The 17,017-nt window shown below is 35.5% G+C and overlaps 1 protein-coding gene across 2 annotated transcripts in view; it reads left to right on the top strand.

Annotated features, from left to right (window-relative positions):
- Positions 1–15,521, top strand: part of LOC138711887 (facilitated trehalose transporter Tret1-like) — a 53,137-nt gene extending 37,616 nt beyond the window's left edge. For both annotated transcript variants that reach the window (XM_069843168.1, XM_069843167.1), the window contains exon 4: positions 8,687–15,521. In XM_069843168.1, the coding sequence (XP_069699269.1) occupies positions 8,687–9,660 (974 nt within the window). In that variant the 3' untranslated portion in view covers positions 9,661–15,521. The remainder of the gene's footprint in view (positions 1–8,686) is intronic.
- Positions 15,522–17,017: the final 1,496 nt, after the last annotated feature.

The following is a 17,017-nucleotide window of genomic DNA, read 5'->3' as shown; positions in this document are numbered from 1 at the left end:
CTTTGCTGAATAAGTATTAGTGGAGTGAGATTAGAATTACAAGCAGTTCCCCCATCCTAAAATTCCATACTGGAGAATGCTAATTAAATGAGACGTAAAATATTAACTGGTAAATATGACCGAAGTATAACAAAGATATAAATTGCTTTACGTAATCTATTGTATAAATATGTAATATGTTTATTCCATCGTAAATGCTGGTCGATTGTAATGCCTAAATACTGTACTTAACTTTTGAGGATTCGATTAATATGGGACATTCACAATTTTAAGAAGAACAATCAGAATGATGTATTTTGAGCTTGAAAGAAGATTGAGGAGATTTAAGACCATTGGACCTTAGTGAAAATGGATCAACAGTTGTTTTGGATGTGTTTAAGGAAGGAATGTCTATTAATTTGAGTTCCTAATGTTATGATCTATTACAATACTTCGCTCTTTCTATACATCAGTTAATTCATTCCAAATGCGTTGTAATATAATCATTCATATTATATTGTAAGCATGTGGAATTCTGTAATTTTAATTAATTCTTCAATGAAACAGTCGTTACATAGATTAAAGTTTTAATGTCACATTATTTTTCCGATGGCCTTAAAGTAAACACAATAATATATTTTATTACTTCCATAGACAATGACAGTTAGTAGGCAGTAGCTCGGTGGTAAAACTCTAGCGATCTAAGTCGGTGTTTCAGAGTCAATTCCCAGCTCTGGTGTTTTAAATTCTTTTCTATTCAAATTGTAATACGCTACATAATGTATCATCTAATATAAAATGTATTATACAGCACGACATGTTATTATATATTACACAGAGTTGCCATGTTTTGGCGCTTTATATGACGAAGGGTCATTTTGAATGGCTTTTTCATGTCTTCTGCGAAAATGAATTCCGTTTTCGTCAAATACCCACAGTTTTATGTAATTCCTTAAGTGCTTTATATCTAAATTTCGCGAGTAAGTTATACTGCAATCGATATAATCTATCATAAAGTAATTGGATAGGAAACACCCAGATTTGAAAAAAAAAAAAAAAAAAACAAAAAAAAAAAACATTGTAGAAAATATATTGGTAGCCATGAAAAATTTAGGAGTAATATGATGATTAAAATCCATTTCCTTCATAGCCATCTTGACTTTTTCCCTGATTGTCTTGGAGATTACAACGATGAACACGGAGAAAAGGTGCATCAAGACATGAAAAAAATATAAAAGCGTTACCAAGACAGGCGTGATGAAGTGATGAGGCTGACTACTGTTGGTCTATGAAAAGATACAATGTGGAGCTGCAACATAGACGACAATCCCGAAGACAGAACTTCCAGATGAAGAGGAAGCGGTACTGAAAAATGAAGTGTCTGCATGAGACTTGGAATGAGTTGAACCTAAATTGTGAATATGAACAAAATAGTGCTGCTTGATTTCGTTTACTGTGTAGACATTTTCTATTACTTGATTTATGTTTTTAAATGTATTAATATTGCATGAATGGAACTATAAATACAGGAATTCTTCAAATCATTACAAAAATTTTTTCATACGTGACAGGCAAAATCTGACTTCAGATCCTTCAACAAAAGCCAACAATTAATCAAAATCAACATTCGATATTAGAAGCTTGAACCAAAATTAAATTTAGCAACCTTATGTTATTAATGGACAGCTGCATAATAAAAACACTAACATACAGAACTTGATGCCCACATAACTTTATAGGATTGCATTTCAAATAAATACGAGTAAATAAATAAATAAATAAATAAATAAATAAACAAATAAATAAATAAATAAATGAAATAAGTACGAAAGTAAATAAATAAATACGTAAGTAAATTAATTAATTAATTAAAAAATAATAAATCTTCTTATGAGACAAACATAAAGAGGCATGGATTTGATACTTTGTCCACATGCTATTAGCTCGATTGGCGGCTCTTAGTTTTTGAGGCATAGAGTCGACTATGTTCTGGAAAAAGACCAGGTCCTCGAAAATTGCTTCTCAAGCATCGCAGACCAATTCATTCACAGTTTTGGGGAGAGGATTTGGTCAATTTGACAGCAGTGTCCTCTTGAGATTTTTCCATACATGTTCAATGGGATTCAGATCTGGGGACTTTGCAGGCCATGGAATGGTTTCTATTTCTTTCCTCCTAATCCAAAACCATCTCTGAATCCTCTCGGAAGCATGAACCAGGTCATTATTCTGCTGGAAAAAATGCGTCATTCGGGATAAATTAATTGGGCTCCAGATAACAAGACGTTTCGCATGAAATGTTTATATTCATAACCCGCCGCGTCAAGATTGCCGTGGATGCGTTTTAATGTTCCTACTCCTATATACGTCATCCAGGTCCAAAATGCAACACTCACGCGACCACTTTTGGTAAGAGTAGCCACGAAAAGAGGCTCATATCGTTTTCCCGACTCGCCAATATACATGAACAGAACTGTTGTTCGTGATTGAGATTATGACTTGGTCTGAAAACACTTCTTCAATCGAAGTCTTCCCAATCACTCGCAAACGCTAAACGATCCACGGCTTGTTCATCAGTAATAATTGGTTCTTTTCTCAATGCATCAACAAACCTGATTCCACAGCTTCTTAATCGCCTCTTTACAGTCTTTGTAGAGAGTGGAAAATCTGACACTGCCTTTAGTTCCAAAGCGGAATCGACTCTGAGGCCCCGACTTAGGTCACAAAAATTTGGCCACCGAGCTACAGGCTACTAACTGTCGTCGAGTATGTAAGTAATAAATGATCAAAAATAATGTGAGATTAAATATTTTAGCTTATTGAACGACTGTTTCTTCGAAGCATTAATTAAAATTACCGAATTCCACATACTTACAGTATATACCTAGTTATTGTTTAGTCAACTGTCCGAAGACAGGTCTGAATCTCACAAGTGATACCAAGAAGGCACCACTTATGAGGCAACTAGACCAGGAGATACTGGGGTAGGCCAATTCCTTTCCCTCTTCATTGCATACATCGCTGACTAGCTCCATATTGTACTAATCATACTTCAGATGCATACAAACAATTGTCCTTCCTCTGAAACATATCAAGTGAGATGCTGTCTGATAATAGATGTACATATAAGCCATAACCTCAATCAGAGGATTTCCACTATAGTATGAATGATAATTTCACCGTCTTTGTGATGAATTAATTTATGGATAGAAGTAAAGCGAAGTATAGTGGAAAGATAAATGCTGCAAATAATATTAATAGACCATAACATTTAGGAACTGAAATTAATATGAAATCATATGAAAAATTAATGTACATATACTTACTTCTTCAAAAATAAAAACGTAATTGTTTGTGTTGGAATTCGAACCATCGACTCCCTACTTTACACATACACGCTCTAAAAACTCGATTACTGCGCTTGTTTGCAAGCATTCGATGTTTTCATAACAGATTAGAATGCTCCCGGCTCTTCTGCATATTACAGGTTTGTTTTTTCTTTAAAAGAAAAGACAGCTACAGCATTTTACGTCTGTGTATTTGTATACGTGTATGTTAAATAGTAACCTCTCATGCCTTAATATATTCTCCTAAGCATAGATACGTAATATTTAAACAAGAAAGAGACAATCGAGCTGCTCAACATTTCTGTCCCTCACTGTACATCACAACGTGCCTCTACTTGTATAAACTCCGTACTCACGCAATTTCAAAGATTAGGAACTAGAATTCCGATATCTTCTCATAAGTCAATGCCATTTGCCTTTCCAATAATATGTAGAGAAAATATGGATCATAATATTGGGCCTACCGACGATTATTTTTATTTTACAAAAGTAATTGATTTGTCTCCAAAATCAAAACATGTCTTAGTTTATCCGAGTATTCTTTTGCCAATAAAACAAGCAAGACGTGGCTATTTCCTACCGATTCCTAGATCGCCTGAAATATTGATCTTGCATTTAGAAATCTCACTCGTCGATTCTGACACCGAACCTGAACCTTCTAAATGCAACATAATGACCGCGATTTCCGGCTGTCTCTGCCTTAACCTCATTTGATTTCCAAAAGTGAAAGAATTTAATGTTTTATTAAGAGACTTTAATCTAACAAAAAGTCAATTTGAATTGCTAAGCTCTCGGTTACAAAGCTGGAACTTGTTTCATCTCGATGTCAAAGTAACAGCATACAGGAAACGTGAACATTCTTTGCTAACATATTTTCATAGAACGGCGAACTAATAAAAAAGCTTAGTGGTCATTTCAAGCGACTAAAATATCTCCTTTTCATTGATTACTTTAAGTTAATTTCAAAGGTAGGCTAGTAATAGTGCTTCATGATGGTAATTTCTTGTACTTTTCTGCTCTTGCTTGCTCGTGCGAATGACAGACATGAGAATATAGCCTTACTTTCAAAAGGTGTAAAGTAAAGCAAAATAGGAATGGCAAAGCTGTGGGGACCTTAAAAATTATATTATTACTATGAATCCAACGTGGTTTCACCAAATTTTGCTGATTTCTATGCGAGTGAGACAGTCGAGCTAAGCAGTAACATCATGAAGTAAGAGAGAGTGACCTATGAGATACGCTTGGGTACCAAGGTAATAGTCTTCCACTGTAGAGTAATGGCTAGCACATGTGAACATGAAACGAAAGGGACCGGGTTCAAATCCTGGTTGGATCAAATTACCTGGTTGAGGGTTCCCTTAACCCATTGAAAGCAAATTCTGGGTAACTTTGGAGCTGAACTCTGCATTAATTTCGCTGACATTATGACCTTCATCTTACTCAAACACTAGATTTGTTGATAGTAGTTGATAAAACGTGTAAAATAACCGAAATAAAAATGAGTGCCAGATGAAAATCATTATTTAAAAAAGAAAATATTTTGCTACCGCCGTATCACATTAATTTAGGCTTGATGATAAACTTTGTAGGCCTAAGAGTTTTAAACAGAGAGTGTAGAGGTTTCAAATATTTCGAAGTATTTCGAGTATTAAGTGAAGCTACATTAAAAAAGGGTACTTTTATTGGCCCATAAACGTGAAATAATGCGAGAGAGAGTTTGGAGATGTCCTACTGGACATTAGGAAAGTGGCATTGTGTGATTTAAAACTGCCTGCAGTAATTTTCTGGGAAAGTAATGGCTTAAAACTACAGAGCAATGTCTGATGACATTATAAAGTCATAGGTCTTTGAAAATACATTTCTTACTAGAACTTCTTTCTTCCCAATCTGAGTGTCGTGAATAATGCACACCAGGATATTTCTGCCATGGAAAACAGTAGGCCTACAGAACAAAATGGATAGCTAGCAAGTTAGCCGACTAATGAAGGCCGTTCCTGATGTGAGCAACAAGTGTAAGTATTATACTCGTAGGCTTTTTTAAAACGTCTGTAAATTCAAGGGGTACTGAGAAAAGGCTCTGATAAATCCAAAGAGATTGCATATAAATCACTAGTTCGTCCAGTAATGGAATATGGTGCTGCATTTTGGGATCCTTACAGATTAGAATATATTAAGACACTGGAAAAGATTCAAAAACGGCCTCTCAAGTGTTGTCGTAATAATTCACAATTAAAATGAGACACACTCACGGACCGGAGAACGCGAATTCGATTATGCGCACTGTTCAAAACATACAGCGTTGTGCCTGCCTGGAGAGAAATAAAAAATAGGTTGACGCCGCCAAATTACTCTTCAAGGAACGACCACTCATATAAATTGAGAGAAACAAGACAGAGGACGGACACTGGAAAGTTTTCTTTTCTCAATCGTACTATCAGGGACTGGAATGCTTTACCTGCAGACTTACTAAAGGCTTTACCAATAACCAAAAATTTATTTAAAAATAGGCTTAAGTACTTTACTAATAGACGGTTGTATATTATACACACTATTTAAAGGGTGTAATTGATATTTTATTTGAAGTGTTATATCAGTGAGGAAGTGTGTTGTGTCTGTGACGTGTGAAGTGTGTAATATCAGTGAAGTCTGTTGTGTAAGTGAAGTGTGTTTGTGTCAGTGAAGTTATATAGTCCATAGAGGCTGTGCAAAGTATTTGAACAGTGAAATGGTTTTGAAGTGATAGTGAAATCGGATAGATTCAGTGCAGTGAGTGAGTTGACAGCGAAATAAGTGTAGTGCCGAAAAGTACTTGTGCAGGTATGAACCTATCACACTCGTGGGTCTTGGTTCGAACTTAGGGTTAAGATACAAATTATATTTAATTAAAATGTTATTTTAAGTGATCGTGCTTCATTTAATTTAGAATGCTCATTATTATTATTATTATTATTATTATTATTATTATTATTATTATTATTATTATTATTATTTATATTATTAATTATTAATGTTATTTATTAGTTGTGTTATTATTATTTGTCATTATTGAGTGTAGTTACCATTGGCACCGGGTATATACTCATGTGCAGTGTGAATACATACATACATACATACATACATACATACATACATACATACATACATACATACATACATACATACATACATACATACATACATACATACACACATACAGACATACATAGCAGTTTTCATTAGAAGACATTATAACTGAATCGCCTAGTTTGAAATCCGCTTAAGCCCATCAAAAACGCAAAAGTAGTTTTATGCGGCAGCATTTATTCTTGGTGATGCAAATCGTCATGACAATGGAAGGAAGGTAGTCCGTCTCCAATCCGTGTTTTTAAGGACTGACAATGTGGCCCCAGAAATGAAAAGCGTGGTTGTCCTGGACTTACTGGATTTTCGAACTTGGTTTTTAATTAGGAATGAAAAGCGTGTTTGTCCTGGTCGTGCTGAATGTTGAAACATGGTTTTTAATATTCAATAATAAATAATAAAGGCTTTAATAAAATTTATAATAGTTGAAACAGCGCACACTTTAATTTATGAAACAGTGCTGCCACATACCGTTAGCTTTTGCTATACTTTAATAAAGTCTGATAGGTTCTACGACGTACAACATTATTCACCAATACGAGGCCACAGTTACCTACCATGTGACCATTGTTTTTCGGTTATTGAAGGCATGGAGTAAAAGGTTCGGAGAATGGAAATACCATAAGGGTGGTATGACATGTTCAGTCGGAAATATGATGTTGTGATCATGAAGGGGAACGATTTTAGGGAACATAAGGAGTTCCTAAAGGATTACTTAAAAAAAGTGTAATCAACAGTGACAGAAAGTTAACGGTATCTAAATATAAGGTACTGAGGTACAGTAGTGCACACAAAGTTCAGATAAAAACATCAGAGAACATGAATGGTGAGCCGTGTGAGTACATCCGAATTTGTAAAACTAGAACAGGTGTGATCTCGCTACCAAACACTCCATTGTACACAAACAGGCAGCGTGTCAAGTGTTGCAAACTGGATGATATAAAGAAGTTGTGTAAATATTTAAACAAGGATGCACAGAACTTGTATAACTCATTATCATCACAAGAAGATGAGGATGACACCAGCGATGGCAGTAATGCCTAACTTACTGATCTAATGAGCTAATCTGTATTCAATCATTCACATTTTAATAATAAAATACTTCTTTAGGCATCAGGTGTACATATGAACTTCCCATGACACCCAGAGTTCCTACTAATCATGTCCAAGAATCGAGAAGATGCAAGTGCAGGTTATTTAAACCCTCATTAATACATCCTGATTTCATGTATCTGCAATAATCATTCTGGTACAAGTGTAAGTATGAAAACTCCATAAAATGAATCCACAGCCATTACTTTTTCACAGAAAGTAATGCAGTTACAACGTTTTTGTCTCTCTTGTAAAATTTGCTTCTTTGCACTTAATGCATTTTCAATCCTGGTTATTCAACTTATTTTTTTAATTCAGCGCACTCTTTTTTCCAATAGGTTCAGATTATAACAGCAATTACCATTATCATTATAGTAAAGTATTAATAAGTAATGAAGATAATCAGTCCTGAATGTTCAAATACAGCAATTATTCCAAAATAATATATTAAAATGGCGAGACATATTTAAGGTCTAAGGAAAATTAACTTGGTTTTTATAAGGTACTCAGGTCAAAAACATTTAAATATTTCTCTCTTAAGGACAGTGTCTTATTATAAATTATACATTAAATAACGTGCAGTGAAATCAGATTAGTGTTAAATATGAAGACTAGGAAAGTAAAATTTTTGGATTTATAGTCCTGGCCTGATATACTTTTTTAAATATTTTTTCTTCATAAATTGGGAAATAATTGGCTACAACCAGCTTCCATTAATTTATGAATCGGCGTTGTAAATTAACTGTTTTAACGTCTGTTCTAAACGATTTATTTTTACAATGAAGCTTCTAAGTTTTAAGTTGGAGGATTTTACCAAGCCCACAAACCGAAGACTTTCTAAAGAGGTGCCTTTCATTTTATAGGTAGTTTTTACACCTATGTTGAGGCTTAAATTTCTGTGACTATTGTTTTGAGTCTGCTATTTAGGCAGAAACTATGTAGTTGTATTTACTTTACTCAAAAAATACTGCAAATATTTTCTTTTTTGCCTTTCATAAATGAACAAGTCTCTTAAGTTATTCTTATTACAGTAGGTAGGTCTGTTTATCTTCTATGTGGCCAAGTAAGGAACATTTTTATGAAAATGTAATTCACATAACAAAACTTTTCGTTTAACGATAGTGTACAAAGACATTTATTTGTAATTTCAGGTGTTTCCACTGGCATCCTCTCGGTGTACATACTAGGCTCGCTCATCAAAGACAACTGGCGTGTGGTAGCAGGCATCTGCAACGTTTTCCCAGTCCTTGCCATCGTCATGGCGTGGTTTCTGCTTCCAGAAAGCCCCGTGTGGCTTGCATTAAAGGAGAGATTCCAGGAGGCCGAGCTGTCCATGAGACGGATTAGGGGCGTACCCCATACTGAGGACTTAGACGATGTATTACGGGAGGAGCTGGATGCTATGATCGACAACATTGCACAAAATCACGACATAACCTTCATGGAGATGCTCGCCCAGCTGAAGCGTCCAGAGGTGTACAAGCCGCTTGCTATCTTCAACTCCTTTTTCTTCTTCCAGCAGTTCTCCGGCATATATGTGATTATACTCTACTCTGTGATTATGGTGCAGGAGATGGGGATACAGCTAGACGGATACATTATCACGGTGCTAATCGGGGTGTGCAGGGTGATAATGGCCGTGGTGACGAGCTATGCCACTGGACGGTTTGGGCGCCGTATTCTGTGCAATACTTCGGGCATAGGAATGACTCTATCGCTGACCGCTTTGGCCACCTACTTGAGCATGGTGCACGACGGCACCCTGCAGTCCTCGGAGGGCTGGTTTCCGGCCACCATGATGTTGCTCGCAGTCCTGACTGCGTGCCTCGGCTTCCTCTCGCTGCCCTTTGCCATGATCGGCGAGGTGTTTCCTCCTCAGGTGCGCAGTAATGCTTGCGCCGCCACAACCTTCGTTGCCACCACATTCGCCTTCCTGGCGGTGAAACTTTTCCCTGACATGCGGCGTGTCATGGGCTACCATAATCTGTTCACGTTCTACGCTGCGGTATCTGCCATAGGGACCCTTCTCATGTACGTGTACATACCCGAAACACAGGGCAAGACGCTGGAAGAGGTGGAGCAAATGTTCAAGAAACCCGACAAATTTGTCGAGCAAAAGAGATAGCAACACGAGTCAGCAGAAACAAGCACTGGTCAGCATCTCGTGCGATTGTCGGAAACTTCTTAGCCTATAGCATAGCCTGTGCTTAACACGAACCAGGCTGCACTACATAAAATATGTATTTAAAATTGACTATAACAAACATTTAAGTACACATGAGTCAAAGACACACACCATAGGCCTGCTTTGTGTATTCTGAGTGAAGTAACTGAAATACGTCCTTTCGTTTCTAAGAAATATCACAAAGCAGAAGGTTGCCATGGTATCGCATATGAAATCCTGCAACGGGATTTGTAGATGATGGTCTGAATTATCGCTTCATACGGACTCTCAGAGTCATTCATTCCTCTAGCGACTCAAGTACCATACAAGAAACGGCATCAGCGCTCATCCACTACTAAGCAATGACATGTACAAATATCTCTCCGAGTTCCGAATGTTCGCAACTGTAGAACATATGGTTTTTTCATTTATTCCTGTAGAATATAAGTTGCACTTCTGAAATACTGCAAATATTTTTTTTTTGCTGTTCATAAATGATCAAATCTTTACGTTATTCTTATTACAGTAAGTAAGTCTATTTATCTTCGATGTGGCCAAGTAAGGAACTTTTTTATGAAAATATAATTCACATGACAAAACTTTTCCTTTAACGATAGTGTACAAAGACATTTATTTGTAACTAGCTGTACCCGTGCGCTCCGCTGCACTTATTAGAAATGAATATAAAGTAATTACATAATTAAAATAGAACATTGGGTCCAGGGAACATTCGTGTTTGATAGAAGAATAAATCGTTTAATATGCTACTTAATTTAAATTCTATTCAAATAATTAAAATGCTATCATTTTGGTTCAGAGACCACTCATTTGGTGCAAAGATAATCGTTTAACATGTTTCTAAATTAGTCTCAAATGCATCCTTTAATAATATAAATCACTCCAAATTAATAGAGTTCATTGTGAACGAAGATCATTTTTATGTTAACCTTACTGTGCATCTTTTTTTTTTTTTTTGTTAAGTTTATTTTATTCACGCCTCAACATCTGTGGTCATGTCGCGTGTTTAGAATGTGTGGGTATATCAGCAGGCCGTTTTTACTCTTGTTGAGTTCCTGTTTCTATTGTGTGTTGTAGATGGCTTGTGTTCATGTAACTGATTATAGACTATGATTAATGTTTTTAGTATTGGTAATTGAGGCGGTGATGAATAATGGCATGTATCTTTCCAATTCGGCATTTGCCTTTATGACTAAGGGAAATCATGAAAAACCCCAGTCAGATTGGTCGGCCACGGGATTTGAAACCGGGACTATGTACTATACACACACACACACACACACACACACACACACACACACATATATATATATATATATATATATATATATATATATATATATATAATTTAGTTATATTTCTTTCTTTCGAAAATGTAAGAATTCAAGATCTCCTATGCACTACTGCCATAGAATGAATAAATTTGTTTTTCTTCCTACTAAAAAATTTAATATTTTGCACATAGAAGTTACGGAAAAACGACACTATTGGGGCGGCGGTGGAAATGTGTTGTATTATTATATTAAAACTCTTGTATATCCTTAAATATCAGTCCTATTAAAGTTTTGCCTGGAATAAAACTTATCGAAAATTATTTTTAAAGATACTTTTGTTATGTAACATTTTTCACAAAAAGCAATTATAAGCGAGATATTTCGGTTTATTTAATTCAGGCCCCCTTATAACCCCCTTTTAAATAAAGTAGTTTGAATGCCATATAGCCTAAAATATAAGTTACTGCGAACTTAATTTATGTTTCAATTTTCATCGAAATCCGTTCAGCCATTATCGCGTGAAAAGGTAACAAATATCCAGACAGACAGACAGACTTAAATATCAGTCCAATTAAAATTTTGCCTGAAATAAAACTTATCGAAAATCATTTTTAAAGAAACTTTTGTTGTGTAACATTTTTCACAAAAATCAATAATAACTGAGATATTTCAGTTTATTTAATTCAGGCCCCCTTATAACTCCCCTTTTAAATAAAGTATTTTGAATGTCATATAGCCTAAAATCTAAGTTACAATTAACTTAATGTATGTTCCAATTTTCGTCGAAATCCGTTCAGCCATTATCGCGTGAAAAGGTAACAAACATCCAGACAGACAGACAGACATACAAACAAAAATTTCAAAAAAGCGATTTTCGGTTTCAGGATGATTAATTATACATGTTAACACCAATTATTTTTGGAAAATCGAAAATTACCAGAAAAATTTTGCTTACAGATTTATTATTAGTATAGATTTAATGTGTTTCTACTGGCATCCTCTCGGTGTACATACTAGGCTCGCTCATCAAAGACAACTGGCGTGTGGTAGCAGGCATCTGCAACGTTTTCCCAGTCCTTGCCATCGTCATGGCGTGGTTTCTGCTTCCCGAAAGCCCCGTGTGGCTTGCATTAAAGGAGAGATTCCAGGAGGTCGAGCTGTCCATGAGACGGATTACGGGCGTACCCCGTACTGAGGACTTAGACGATGTCTTACGGGAGGAGCTAGATGCTATGATAATAAGAATAACTTAGAGACTTGATAATTTATGAAAGGCAATATATATATATATATATATATATATATATATTTTGCAGTAGGCCTATTCCAGAAGTGCAACTTATGTTCTACAGAAATAAATGAAAAAACCATATGTTGTACAGTTGTGAAGAACAACATTGATAAATGAATATGACACACAATATAGGGTTTGTGTATTTTATATTATATAAATGAGTTTAATATGAAACGCACTTCATCTCTTCCATAAAATCCAATTCTATCACACTCATTATCATCACATATTTATTTTAACTTTTGATTTTGATATTTGATATTGTTGTTTCATCCTGATGATGCCCCTGGTGGGCGAAAACGTTTGCACTTGTGATAAAAAGCATATAAATGTTACGTAAAATATATTGAAAACTGTTATAATGTAACTTGTTTTGTATATTTCTTGTTAAGCAATTAAGATTGATTACTGCAAATTACTGACATAAGTATATATAGCAATTGGCTTATCTGAACATCAAAATGAATAAGTTACTGCAATAAGATTCAACTTCGTGGAATGAAACTAAAACAAAGTGACCATGATACATGATAATATAGATTATCGATTAATCTTGTTTCCATATCTCAGTATGATAATTTTCGAAACATGATTTTGGCTTCAGCAACCTTTATAAAATCAACGAGACACAATTTACAAGTATGATATACACTTTCCGCTGAGTCAGTGGACCAATATTATTTGGAGGAACTGAATACCGAAGCATAAAATGTATTACCGTTTCGTTCATGGGGTAAATAGACCATGTCGAACTTACAAAAGAGTACTTCAAGCAGGATAAGGCCTTAAACCACAATTATACCGAATCCATGGCTGACATCAATAGTTTCTTCGTGGATGTATTGTCTCCAAAAATCTAAGGACCCCCAGGTCACCAGACTTATGTCAGCGGATTACTTATGTGGCTAGTTAAAGAGAGTCTACAAAGATAGACATGGGACCTTTTGAGATCTCCGGACACACATCATAACCGAAAAGGAAACAGTATCGACGCAGACATGTTGAGGCATTTGTTAAAAATTATGATGAAATTTGCGAAAATATGTCTTGAAAAGAGGGACAGTTTCAGCACTTCAGGTTATTATAAGTTTTTTCCCATTAACTACCACTCACTTACACTTAGTTACGTTATAGTTTATTTATAAAGTCGAGCGTTTGCCTTACTTAAACGTGGAACTTCTTTCTGACACAGTTAACTGAGAAATGGAAATGAGTAGAATGAAATTAAGAAACTGATCAATGGTGAAAAGAATGTATTCCTATATAGCGAAGAGGTCAGGCGTTGGTCACTCACATGCAATTATTAATTGGCATAAATCCAACAAACAGAATATTTTTTCCTAAAAACATAACGTTATCCCATATATAGAGCATCTCAGAAATAGACCGACAACATTTTCTGGAATTTTCTTTAATTAAAAAAAACACACACACAAGGTTTAATCTTCTAACTCAAATAATTCTTGAGATATCAAATAAACATGATTCTTAATTAGGCGGTGTGTTGGTGTAGGCATACATCATACTTACTGGACAATAAAATTGTTTATTCCTAATTTCTCTGAATTTGGTAGAGTTTGCATAATTTTAGCTATTTAAAAAGTGGAAATCGTTTGAGCGAAAAGAAACAAAACATTGAGAATGTCTTTCCTACAAAATAATACATACCTTTCTCTTCCTAATACCTTTCAGAGATTGTCTAATTTCAATTATTGGAATTTACAGAATTCTAACTCGAAAAATATTTAAAATAGGACTGTGGAGTTCTCAGTGATGTATTTCTTTACTCTGTACCTACTAACTTAACACAATTAATTTGTCAGCCTATTCTTGAGACACTCTGTATACACGGCACACACCATGAAACACAAAGGCATTGAGGTAGAGCTTCATGGTTTTATGACCTCGGTAATGTAACGCGTAGTCAAAGAATTTTATGTAATTTCATATCCCATTCCCGTATGTTGCTAAAACATAAAAAAGTCTGCTAATCGCACTAAAAAAATCTCCATTCTGAAGTTATGAGTTATATATTTTTATATATTTTATGTATATTATGCATTTAATTTTTTACAATTTCAACACGATATCCTCAATATGTATTTGGGAATTCTTTATACCACCTGTCATTCGTTCTCTTACCCATCCACCAGTCAAACATATTTATATTATTTTTGGGTCAGAAACACAGAGTACACTCATATTCTAAAGTGAGAATGGACATTAAATATATTCCTTAGAGAGTGAAGATAAATTATGTTTTTTTTAGTAATAAATCCCAATATAAACGGCAGGATCAATTGCATAGTTAGGCCTACAGTACTACTACTTAAGTATATTTAATTATTAATTGTGCCTCCCAAGAATCAATCTTTATGTAACGAAAACTGCATGGAGATGATTCGTTCATGCTTATCCTGTTAATTCTTATTTTGTTTTTGTTCCCACTTGTGAGCATAGTGGTTTGTTTCTTTTGTGTTATATATATATATATATATATATATATATATATATATATATATATATCGCAATAATTTAAGGACATATTGAATGGAATGGAAATGAATTTAACCGAGGGGGGCATGCACAGCGACCTAATGAGATCTATTGCGCTAACTCTCGATATGGAATGAGTTGCATGCCACAGATCCCCTAAACGCACCGCCCTAACCACATGACACCCTTAACGACCGGTTCATACAGCCAACAAAACCCATATACCATTCCTCCTTCGGCAAATTCCCCCAAGGACCTACTGTCGGTCCGAGGCGAAATTCCTTCTCCGAGTAGGTACGCCTCGGTGCCATTGCGGAAGCCATCCAACATCGCTGAACTACATTTCACGGAGGCCAGTCGAGAGAGTCAGCAGCTTCGGGAAGCCGCCGGTAGAGTGATCTGGAAAACCAGAAACGGGATGATGAGGAAAGGATGATGGAGAAGAAAAGGAAGTGGCGAAGATTAGTGGGGTTCCAATCGCCTTATAAAGTTACCTGATATTCATCCATAGGAGTCAAGGAAGTACCCCGGAAAAAACCTCACCCAGACAACTCGTCCTAACCGGGAATCGAACCGGGACCGCTGGGTTCGGAATTAGGCTCGCTAACCCCTCAGCCACAACGGTGGACTTAAGGACATATAGAAACCGTTCATTAAATATTACGAGATAAATGTGACAATGACTAGGCCTAAAAATGTGAGAAAAATGGGCCTCAATAAATCAAGTGTTATATTTTAAACTTTCTTTTCTTACTTCAGAATTTTATATACTTACAATTAGCTTTTAAGGAACCTGAAGGTTTATTGCCGCCTCACAAAAGCCCGCCATCGGTCCCTATCCTGAGCAAGATTTATCCAGTCTCTACCATTATACCCCACCTCCCTCAAATCCATTTTAATATTATCCTCCCATATTCGTCTTGGCCTCCCCAAAGCTCTTTTCCTCTCAGGTCTTCCAACTGACTCTTTATGCATTTCTAGATTCAGCCATAGATGCTACATGCCCTGCCCATCTCAAACGTCTAGATTTAATGTTCCTAATTATGTCAGGTGAAGAATAAAATGTCTGCAGTTCTGTGTTGTGTAACTTTCTCCATTCTCCTGTAACTCCATCCCTCTTCACCCCAAATATTTTCCTAAACACCTTATTCTAGAACACCCTTAACCTCTATTTCTCTCATAAAATGAGAATCCATATTTCACAATCGTACAGGACAACCTGTAATATAACTGTTTCATAAATTTAACTTTCAGATTTTTCGATAATAGAGTAGATGATTAAAGCTTCTCATCCGAATAATAACATGCATTTCCCATATTTATTATGCGTTTATTTTCCTCCCGAGTGTCATTTATATTTGTTACTCTTGCTCCTAGGCACTTAAGCTTTTCCACCTTCTCAAAGGATAAATTTCCAATTTTTATATGTCCATTTCGTACTATATTCTGGTCACGACACACAACCATATATTTTGTTTTTTTTTTTTCGGGATTTACTTTCAAACCGATTCTTTTACTTGCTTCAAGTAAAATTCACCTGTTTTCCCCAATCGTTTGTGGATTTTCTCATAACATATTCACGTCATCCGCATAAACAAGCAGCTGGTGTAACCCGTTTAATTCTAAACCCTCTGTTATCCTGGACATTCCTAATGAGATATTCTAGAGAAAAGTTAAAATGAAAAGGTGATAGTACATCTCCTTGCTTTAGCTAACAGTGAATTGGAAAAGCATCCAACAGAAACTAACCTATACGGACTCTGCTGAACGTTTCAGTGAGACACATTACAATCACTCTAAAATAAATAAATTTAATAAAACTTAGATTTTCTTAGTTACATATGTTTTACTTTATTATAGGATCTATATTTATCTACATATCTCGACAATTTTGGCTGCATATGTATCTACATATTTTTCCAATTTTGATTGCATGTTTCTGCCTTATTACATAAAACCTCCGCTGTAATAATGAGGTGGTGTGTAGGCACAACGATCTCACAGTGTCTTTAACCCGGAAAAGACTCTATTCTAATTTTAAAGGGGGCTGAATGGACCCAGAGGCCGTTCTACATGTTTCTGGCAACAACAAAAATTTCCGCAACCACCGGAGATTGAACCCGCGAACTTTTAGTCCTTAACCAGTTGCTGACCACCATCATTTTTTCAACTGAAGACGAAAATAGATTGAACCTTCGAAACATTTCGAAACTTCTACATTAATATGTTATATTTT

Source organism: Periplaneta americana, chromosome 13 (assembly GCF_040183065.1).
Source record: "Periplaneta americana isolate PAMFEO1 chromosome 13, P.americana_PAMFEO1_priV1, whole genome shotgun sequence".
Taxonomy (NCBI): Eukaryota; Metazoa; Arthropoda; class Insecta; order Blattodea; family Blattidae; genus Periplaneta; species Periplaneta americana.
This window is presented reverse-complemented; position numbering and strand designations above follow the sequence as displayed.